This window comes from Castor canadensis, chromosome 12, assembly GCF_047511655.1.
Source record: "Castor canadensis chromosome 12, mCasCan1.hap1v2, whole genome shotgun sequence".
Taxonomy (NCBI): domain Eukaryota; kingdom Metazoa; phylum Chordata; class Mammalia; order Rodentia; family Castoridae; genus Castor; species Castor canadensis.
The window spans coordinates 74,834,695-74,845,633 of NC_133397.1; the positions used below are offsets into that span (position 1 = coordinate 74,834,695).

Here is a 10,939-nt window from a genome sequence, read left to right on the forward strand (position 1 = left end):
ATCCTTCTCAGCAAAGAAGGCAGAAATGTAACTGGAGATGAGTGATTCAGCTTTCTCTATACCATCTGTGAACAGTATACAGTCTGTTCCAAGCAGCCATATGAAATGCCTTCACATATGAATGACACACCAAGCCGGAGGTAAACACAAACCATGAACACTGTTGATTTACTGAGTCATTCGAGAGTTTCTCAGAACACTGCCAGCTACTTTGTCCACATTCAGTAAACATCTATTTAAGTATATGTGTGAACATTATGGAAGATATTTAGGAAAAGTATCCAAATGGGACCTGAGACTGTGACATCACCACATTATGATTCTTCTGTCTCATGGTATTCTGGTTATCTGCCACTATTATGAAAGTAACTTAAAACAACTACAACATTTGTTTTGCTGATGAGTCTGCAGTTTGGGCAGGGACAGCTTGTCTCTGCTCCCCTCAGTGGAATGTGGACATGTGGCCCTTCCTTGCAAATGCTTGAGTTTTTCTAGCGCCTGGAGGCATCCTGAGAGACAGTCTTTCAGAGGCATGTGGTCTTTTATGACCTGGTCTTGTAAGGCACAAAGGATCTTTTCTTTCTTTCCTTGTGTGATTTTGTTTTGGTTTGGTTTTTTTTGCAGTGCTGGGGCTTGAACTCAAGACCTACACCTTGAGCAACTTCACCAGCCCTTTTTTGCAATGGGTGTTTTCAAGATAGGGTCTCGAACTATTTGCCCAGACTGGCTTCAACTGCAATCCTTCTGATCGCTGCCTTCTGAGGAGCTAGGATTACAGGCGTGAGTCACCTGCGCCTGGCACAAAGGATCATTTCTGACACATTTTATTCACTAGAAGAAAGTCACTAAGGCCAATCTATATTTAAGAAATGGTAGGCTGGTGGAGTGGCTTGAGTGGTAGAGCTCCTGCCTAGCAAGCATGAGGCCCGGAGTTCAAACCCCAGTATCGCCAAAGAAAGAAAGAAATGGTGGGAAAAATGTCAAAGAATACACAGATGTTTTAAAGTCACTTCCCATGAGATTGGATCTGACCAGGATTCTTAAGCATCAATGCCAAAGAGGCTGCCCACTTTGTAGAGATGAGCCACAGAGCTGCACTGAGCAGGAATAAGGAATGTTTGCATGTCCACTTAAAGCTCCTTTGCTTGGAAATCCAGCATGCTTATTCTCTCTCCAAATGTGTCTCCAGTTTTGTTTATTAATAAAAGGAGGTTGGAGTGGGAGTTCACCATGAGCCCAAATCAAGACAATTGAATATTCCCATAGTCAAACCAAAGGGTGCTCAGGAAGGCAATACCAAAATAATGGTTGGCATTGCACTTGAAAAGAATCAAGTACCAGTGAAATCCCCAGAGTCACTGCATCTGGAAGTCTGGATATCTTCACATTCAAGTTTAACAGATAGTTCAACAGTAAATGGCAGAGGCTGTTTCAAGCCCTCCGGTGTCCCCCAACTCTTTCTTTCACTTGGGTACAACTAGACTACACTTCCTAGCTGCCTTGCAGTTAGGTGAGGCCATGTGACCAAACCTTGGCCAAAGAAATGAGGGCAGAAGTAATGGAGATTACTTCTAAACCTAGTCCTTGAAAATCTAGTGCCTCTCCTCTAGATGAAGTGGAGAGCAGAGTAACAAGAGAGAAGAGGCCGGAGTTGCTATATGGAAGAGCTGCCTGACCAGAAAAATCAGCACCGAATGTTGCTGCCTACATAAAAAATAAACCTTTATTACCTTACATGTTTTTTTAAATATTTGCCTACCAGGACCCTGAAGTGTAATCTTCATTCAGTAAATGTTTTTCCCCTTCCTCTCCTACCATAAGAGGAAAGCACTCCACTCCTTGACACTAGAAAAAGTAGTTTAGAACAGAAAAAAAACGAACGAGTGACAAGTTTCACCCCTAGGCTGTTAAACAATGGAACTTCATTAAGGGTGTTGTGAAGGCTGAAAATACTACTTTTTCTAGGAGAGATTTGAATGATTGCATTATACCACTCCTGTGATGAGTTAAAGACAAGGTTTGTAGGCACTAGGGCGTCTATCACCGTCAAGGTTAACTCAAGGAGGAAAGCCGCACCTTTTGATTCAGTGTTCCTAGGAGGCCAGGGAGAGAAGGAACACAGAGAAGAGAGCCCTCCCGGGACTCTGTACTCCCACCTCCGCCCCTCACACAATGCTGGTAACAACGTTTCAAAAGCAACCAGCCACAAGAAAAGGGGGCAGGGAAGGGGACCCTGGAGGGTAAACCCGAAAGACCAGGGGCGACACGAGTGGGGTGTCTCCTGCGAGCAAGGATTGCTACCGAACACGCACGTTCACCCGCACGTCCACAACTACACACTACACATGCACACACGAAAAAACCTCACATCCTTCCTCCGCCGCCACCCACGCCCTTCCTGCTGGGTGAGCAGCAAATTCCGGGAGGGAGGGACAAGCAGCCCCAAAAGAAAACCCCGGGGCCTGCGCCTGCCACCCCCACGCCGGAACACAGTGAGCTAGGGACGCTGGGCGGGAAGGGCGACGCCCAGGCCGGCGGGCAGCCCGGCCAGGGCGCGGCGCTGAGCAGAGTGGCCCGCCCTGGCCCCGCCCCTCCGGACCCGGCTCCGCCCCCTCTGCGGCGGGCCAGGGGGGCGGGATAGGGCGCGGCGTATATAAGGCCAGGGGCAGGCGCCGCTCTTTTGTCTCTTGCTGCAGCAACGCGAGTGGGAGCACCAGGAGCCCGGGCTCGGAGCTAGACACCGAGGTGAGCGCTGCTCTGGGGCGGGGGCCGGCGGGGTGGGGTCGGTGCTAGTGCAGGCTGCGGGTGCGCGGTAGCCTCAACAGGCGTCCTTCCCGAATGGGATTCCAGGGCTGGCTGGCCGGCCACGCCCTGGGGCTTTGAAGGAGGGTGCGGAATGCGCCCAGATCCTCGGCTTCGGGGCTCCCGGGAACGCCCCAGCAAGAGTGCCACGTCGAAAGGCGTTGGCGGAAAGTGCAGGGTGGGGGCGCTGGCCCCCAGCTCCAGGCCAACCGCGTTGGTTTGCCCGCTAGAATTGTTTTAAGAAAATGGCAGACAAGCCGGACATGGGGGAAATCGCCAGCTTCGATAAGGCCAAGCTGAAGAAAACGGAGACGCAGGAGAAGAACACCCTGCCGACCAAAGAGAGTGAGTGCACCTCCAACTCGGGGTCCTCGGGTCCCCATCCCACCCCAGTGCCCCACCCCGCTCTTCCCGGGACATCCCTGTCCCCCCACCCCCGCCCGACCAGTACCCCCAGTCTGGGCGGACCGAGCCACTCTTTCAGTACACAAAGCGCCTTGTCTCTCCTCAGCCCCAAGCCCCCTCCTTAATTATCCCTACACCTCGTGGGTGCCTCACCCACACCAGGTTTGTGTGCGCCTCGGTTGGGGGGCGGTTTGCAAGGTGGCCTCATCCTCCAGTGCCTGCTTCCCGCCCTCCGCAGCCATTGAGCAGGAAAAGCGGAGTGAAATTTCTTAAGCGCCTAGAGGATTCCCCGCCCCCGTCATCTTGGAGACCCCTCGTGATGTGGAGAAAGAGCCACCTGCAAAATGGACACGAGCCACAAGCTGCACTGTGAACCCGGGCACTCCGCGCCAATGCCACCGGCCTGTGGGTCTCTGAGGGGACCCCTCCCCCAATCGGACTGCCAAATTTCTCCGGTTTGCCCTGGGATGTTATAGAAAATTATTTGTATGATTAATGAAAATAAAACACACCTCGTGGCATGGCTGGCGTGGTCTGAATTTCTTAGTTGAGTGTGCGTGGGCAGTGCTGCTGCTGCTGCTGCAGCAAAGCCCCACTCGGAGTGAGTTTGTGCCGCAGAGGGAAGGAGAGGGGGCGCGCAGAATGGACTGGTCCGAAGGACCATTTTTATTTGGGTTTTGCCTGCTTCTCTGTAAGATTTCACGGGTTCTTAGTTACTTGGCTCTTGTTCCTAATGCAACCCACAAAATTTAAACTCTACTTTGTGTCCTGCAAGCTGCTTTGGAAAATGCGTTCTCAAAAGTAGGATTTGTTATTACAGCTTTTCCATTCCCGATGTTTCATCCTGTCCTCATAGCTCTGGTTCACACCAGAATAAAACAGTGAAAAGTGGGGGGAGAAAAGACAATCTGGAATGTTGAAAATTGGGTGAGGTCACAAAGTCCCCAAAAGGCTTTCTTCTGGATCTTAGGAAAAGAGGCGTGAGAACAAAAAGGGAGGATCTAGGGGAACATCAGAACTCGAGCCACGGGGGACAGTCTAGCTTTTTGTCTCTTAGTCCCAGCTCCGAACCTTCCCCTGAAGCATTAGCCATTAGCGGGAGAGCTGGCGGAGCAGACGGCTGTGGCGATCAGCAGGAAGGGTGGAAACGGAGGGAGGGCTGACGCTGAGCGGAGCCCAGGGAGGTCACACCCTCTGGACCCACAGGGAAGGGGTGGGACCAGCCCAAAGAGGCCCTGTAGGGGAGGAGCCTGGGGGCTGCTGAGCAAGAAACAGGCTTAAGATTCTGGGGGTGGAGTTTTCTCCTAGGCGGGAGGAGAGGGACATCGCTTAGTGATTTGGCCCACATTTTTGCCTAACTTGCAATGGTTACGGGCACTTAATTCGAATGAGGTGCCGTCCCTGTCCACAAAGATTTTGAAATCTAGTGAGACAGGCAGCCACAACAGACCCAAGTGGGGACACCGAAGCTGAGGGAACCACTGCCTGTTTCACATAAAGGAATGATATGGCAGTGAGACCTACACTCTCAACTCCTTTCTGCATCTCCAGCTGGTCCCTGGACATATCACCTTCCCAGGTAGACTGAATGAGGATTTTCATTGGTATTGATGACTCCTACATCAATAGCGAAGACATAACAGACAAAAAAATGGTTCTTGAGTTATAACTGAAATATCACTTAGTCTCACCTGCTCCATCATGGAAACAAGCTGCTACCCAGGACCCCCTTCCTTTACTGCCTTGTTTATTCTATTGGATATTGACAGGGGCCCAAGCATAGCGAACTGGTGACTATTACTATGGTTCAGGACACCAACCATACTCTTCCTTGAACTCAGTTTAGGATACAATTTTATTACAAAGAGGGGCAGGAAGTGCCATTAATTCACAATTGAGGCTAATGATGGAAGGCTTTGTATTATCCAAACGACAACTATCTTAGCTTTCTGCTACTATAACAAAATACGTGAAATGACAAAAAGTTTTATTTTGACTCAGTTTTAGTAGTTCCAGCCTATGATACATTGACCTTGCTTTTGATTAGTAGGGCAGCACATTGTGATAGGAGCACAGAGCAGAGCAAAACTGCTCACCTTACCTCGTGTCCAGGAAGCAAAAGAAAGAGGAAGAGGCGGAGAGCCCTACAATCTGCTTTAGGCCTCAGCAACCTAAAGATCTTCCACTTTGCCTCACATCTTAAAAGTTTCCACCACCTCTTAATAGTGCCACCCTGGGGAACAAGCCTTTAACTTATGGCATTTTGAGGGATATTTAACATCCAAACTACAGAAAGATCTGTGGGTCTTAACCAGTTAAGGGATTTTGGATATTGGATCAGTGATTTCTGTAAAAGTTAGAGGCTGTGTTCTTGTTCAGTTCAGCATGGACTTTTTGAGCACCTGGTGAGTACCTATTGCTGTACTAAGTCTGTGGAGGTTATAAAAGACCTGTGCAACAATGCAAAAGGCAGAATAATGCAGGAAGTGCTAAGCAGAGTCATGTAAAGCACCATGGGAATTCAGACAAAGAAGAAGTTATACTCTGTAACGGGGACTGCTTCATGGAAGAGGAAGCATTTGATAAAGACCAGAGAAGTGAGAATGGAAGTGGGGCTTTCTCAACAGGAGGAGCCTTGCATCCTGACACCAGAACGCATTCAGTGAAGGGAAAAGACAACAGTTCAGTGCAAACAGAGACAGCCTCAAAATTAGCCTAGAGAGTAAGTTGGGTGTGCTTTCTCTTACAGACATTTAGAAGCCACTGCAGATTTGGGGGTTGAAGCAAAGCAATCTGAGATGTATGTGAGAGCTTGGTAGTCATGGATGGCTATCTACCAAACTACTACTACCATCATCACCAGCTTTTATCACCACTTTCACCATCACCATTATTACTACAGATGCCACCATTTCCACATCACCACTGCCACCACCACAATCACTACCATCACCACCACCTCCATCATCACCACCTCCACCATCGCCATCATCACCGCTAACTCCACATCACTGCCACCTTCACCACCTGCACCATCATCGTGTTCACTACTGCCTCCACATCACTACCATCATCATCACCTCCACCATCATCACCACCTCCACCACCACTATAAACACCACAGTCTCCACATCATCACTGTCACCACCTCCACCATCATCACCATTCCCATCATCACCACCATCACCAACACTACCATCACCATTATCATCACCATCACCTCCACTATCATTACAACAATGGATAACACCAACACCCACTCCTCATTCCCTCCTACCCTGCCTATGAGGAACAGCCAATGGAAGACCAATTTAATCCAGATAACAGATAGCTGATGAGCTTCAAGAGGCCCAGCCCAGAGTATGGCTTGATTAGTATACACTCAAGGCACAGCATTATAGAAACTTATAAGACCAATTTGTTTTGTTTCTGTTGTCCTAATGATTCAGGGACAGTATTGACAGTTCATGTGTGGAAACTAGGAATGCTCAACATCCTGCAATGCAGGATCAAAGATTTGTCCCATGCTCTGAAAGATGTTTTTTTTAACTCTTTACTATAGCATAACATGCATATGGAAAAACACACACAAGTGCACAGTTTGACATTCTTCACAAGCTGAACAAATCCTAGTGCCTCCTCATACAGCTGGAGTTTTTTATTTTGTTTGATCATTGTTGTTGTTGTTTTGTTTGTTTTGTTTGCAGTGCTGGGGATGGAAAGCCAAGGTCACGTGCATACTAGGCAAGCACTCTACCACTGAGCTATGTCCCCAGCCCTAATCTATGCATGTTCTACCAGCATGAACAGATTTTGCCTGTTTTTGAACTTTATATAAATAGATCCATGACATTTATTCATGTAGATGAAACATCTTTTTATAATTATGTGAATCCAGCAACAAGTAATTTTGCCCAATTTTATTTAGACTTCATTTTCCAGGAATGCACACTGCCATGTAAATTGATTTTTTTTTAGCCTACAGCTTCACTAAGAGTTGATCACCACTGCAAAAAATCATGGCACAAATAGCAGCATCTCTCTTAGTTTCTGAATTGTTTCAAAAAATAATTCAGAAACTGTTGGATCATGAAATCAACGTGTATAGGTGAAAACATACATAAAGTACAGACCGACCGCAACGGCTTTTTTTTTTTTTTTTTTTTTGTGGTACTGGGGATTGAACCCAAGGCCTTGAACTTGCTGTACAAGTGCTCTACCACTTGAGCCACACCCCCAGACCTTTTGTTTTATTTTGTTTTTGAGATAGGGTCTCCTTTAACTTTGCATGGGCTGGCCTCAAACTCTCCATCCTCCTTTCACCTTCTTAGTAGCTGGGATTACAGAAGTGAGCTACCATGTAAGGCCAAGCTGCTTTTTGTCCACTAAAATATCTTCTGCCATATTGTGTTAGTCAGATTTCGATAGGTTATGTTGCAGTAACAAATAGTCCCCTAAATTTCAATGGCTTACAACATCAGAAACACATACTTGTTTCACATTACACATCAGTTGCTGCTTTGCTTCTGTTCCATGTGTCTCATTTTGAGAACCAGGCTAGAGAAGCCGCCCCGATCTGGGACCTACTGTTGTTATCGAAAAGGGAAAGAGAAATACCAGAGTCATTCAATGGCTTTCAAGCTCTTCTCAAATGTGGCACTTCCCTTCACATTATGTTGGCCAAAGCAAATCATAGGGCAAGCCCAACATCGACTGGGTGTGGCACTGTAAGTCACAAGCCATCAGGCTGGCGTGTACAATTCCATTATGGGTGAGCAGAAAATAATTGAGATCATAATACAATCTACCATATATATCTAAATGCATATACACACAATTTTTACAAAGTGTCTTTATTTCATCTTTAAATTCCAGTTAGTACTTATACCGATTTATGTTTTGTTTTGTTTGCAGTACTGGGGTTTGAACTCAGGGATTACACTTTGAGCCATTCCACCCAGCCCTTTTTGTGATTTTTTTTTTTTCAAGATAGGGGCTCGAGAACTATTTGCCCAGACTGGCTTTGAACCAAGATCCTCCTGATCTCAACCTCCTGAGTAGCTAGGATTACAGGTGTGAGCCACTAGTGCCCAGCCTGATTTCTGTTTTTAAAGTGTGTGTGAAGCCGAGCACCCATGGTTCACACCTGTAATCCTAACTACTCAGGAGGCAGAGATTAGGAGGACTGAGGTTGGAGGCCAGCCTGGACAAAGAGTTCACAAGACCCTATCTTGAAAACACCCAGCACAATAAAGGGCTGGTGGAATGGCTCAAGTGATAGAGTGACTTCCTAGCAAGCATGAGGCCTTGAGTTCAAACCCCAGTATCACCTAAAAAATAAATAAGGGGGTTAGTTACATTATTTTTTATTATCGTTTCAGAAAAGAGGAGTGTTATTAAAAAAATTTGATAGGTTCACAGATTTATATGTTCTAAAGGATTGGGAGCCAGTAGTCTGAACCAATCATGATAATTCTTTTACCTTTGTTGGTGATTAGTAAAAGAGTAGGTATAGGTTGCAATTCTGGCAAAGGAGACCCAAGAAGAAACCTGCTTACAAATTTCTTGGGAAGTTGTGCTTTCTGAAAATATACAAATGCCATTGTGGAAGGATGTGATGTTTGAATCGCTACAGTCATCTTGAAGCCATTAAGAGAAATGCTAACAGGATGAGGGGGGTGATGTTGAAAAATGGAAAGAATTTGCGTACTTGGTGAAGGCTTGAGCTGAGCTTTCCTGAAAGTGCTTTATCTTTGAACTTTTATGGGAAATAGTAAATTTTTCTCATATTTAAGAAATCTGTAGTTGGGTTTTCTGTTAGATAAAAGTATTCTAACAACAATCAGAAGGAATGAGAAGAGTCTCAGAGCAGAAATACTGTCTAGAAGAACTTGGTCACCATCCTGCAAGACTTTGGCATGCTGGGAAATGTCACACAATCAGCTCAGTTCAGGGTAGAGGCAGGGAGGAGCTGATTTGTAGTGTTTTCTGATTCCTGTGGTGTAAGTATTGCCCATTTCACACTGCCAACAGTATAACAGCCAACTCATCCACTGTCTGAAAATTAGCTATTGGCTCTCAGCAAGCTTGTTTCAGAAGGCTCCCTCACACCACTGACATAGGAAGGCAGGGAAGATATAAAACATTTTGCAGAGGGAGAATTAGCAAGACTTCAGATTATGTGTGCAATTACAGAAGTTGTAATATAACGGATAAACAGACACTTTTACTGTTGCATGTAATTTCATTTCTCTCCTTCAAGTTCTGGAGAGAGGCCAAGGCATCCTATAACCAGCGAATTTCCCAAAAGTGAATAGGGAGAGACAAAGTCTTATAGGTTCGCAAATAACATCATAAATTAACTTTCTGGCCAACACATTGTACAGAAAGACAATAAAACAAGGCCATGGAGTTGGTGCCTATACACTGATCCCTGAGAAAGGCAAGGTGAACTTGCAAGACAACACACTGTCATAGAACCAACATCAAGCAAAGCCCAGGAAGCCAACACTAGGGGAAATCTGTAGAGAAGCAAGAAACACAGGCTGGGTTGAGCCAATGGCTAGTGAAGCCACAGTAATCCATTGCCTTCTCCACTTACTCAACTGCAGTTTATCTAGCACCCATTTACTCTTGGGTCCTATGCTAGTTAAGTGCTGAAGACACCAAAACAGATTCTTCTGGAATCTTGCTCTCACAGTTAAGCCAAAGAATTTATTCACTCATATAAATGAGAAGTCCAAAGAGTAGGTTTTGCTTCAGGTGTGGCTGATGGGGATAATCAAATGATGTCACAAGGGCCTGGTTTCTCTTTCTCCAGCTCTCAGCTGTTTCTTTGTACCAAGGCCTTCCCCTCATGGTGACAATATGGCCACTGTAGCTCAAGAACTATGTTCCTCCCAGGTGTAGGAATGGGAAGAAAAGAAAATTTCTCTTCATTTAATTCAAACAAAAATCCTGGACCTAACTTGCATTGAACTGGGTCAATTGCTCATCCCTGACTGGATCACACTGGCTAGTGCCAAGGAAGACAAAATCAACATCATGAACCTCCTGAAATGTTACACTGAAATGAACTCAGCATACCATCCAAGATATTCCTGCCAAAACTGCATGAGGAAGCACAGATAAAGGGCTGTCTACAAAACATCTGCCCTATGTTCTTCAGAAATGTCAAGACAACACGAGACAAAGAAAGGCTGTTTGGATTTTCAAAGACTGAAAAGACGTGACAACCGAATGCAATGCTTGATTTGGCTCTGGAGAAATAAGAGCTACCAAGGATATTATTGGTGACATTTACATGTGGACTATTATTACATGTTAATATTCTAGCAATGTTGAAGTTCCTGATTTTAGTCATTGAACTGTGATTACATGAGAGAATGTCCTGTTCTGAGAGACACAGCTCTCTCTCTCTCTCTCTCTCTCTCTCTCTCTCTCTCTCTCTCTCTCTCTCCCTCTTCTGTGTGTTTGTATGTTAGTAGTTAATGGGCCCAGATGGAAGGTAGATGAGAAATCTTTATACTTTTCATAAAAGTTTTCCATAGGTTTGAAATTATTTCAAAATAAAAAGTTAAAAAAACACAAATCAAAACATATCTGACCTCTCACAGATGCTTTTTTAAAAGGCGAGAGTAATATATAAATACTACTGCATGTAAATATTACTCAGACCTATGGTCTGAACTGACAATGGACTTGACTCATAACTAAATTCTTTTCTGCCCTA

At 45.6% G+C, this 10,939-nt stretch overlaps 1 protein-coding gene across 1 annotated transcript; it reads left to right on the forward strand.

Annotated features, from left to right (window-relative positions):
• Window positions 1-2,589: 2,589 nt before the first annotated feature.
• Tmsb10 (thymosin beta 10) lies at window positions 2,590-3,728 on the forward strand. The gene is made up of 3 exons (XM_020163343.2): window positions 2,590-2,745; window positions 3,033-3,147; window positions 3,446-3,728. Exons 2-3 carry the CDS (start codon window positions 3,048-3,050, stop codon window positions 3,478-3,480), a joined length of 135 nt encoding a protein of 44 aa, XP_020018932.1. The 5' UTR covers window positions 2,590-2,745; window positions 3,033-3,047; the 3' UTR covers window positions 3,481-3,728.
• Window positions 3,729-10,939: the final 7,211 nt, after the last annotated feature.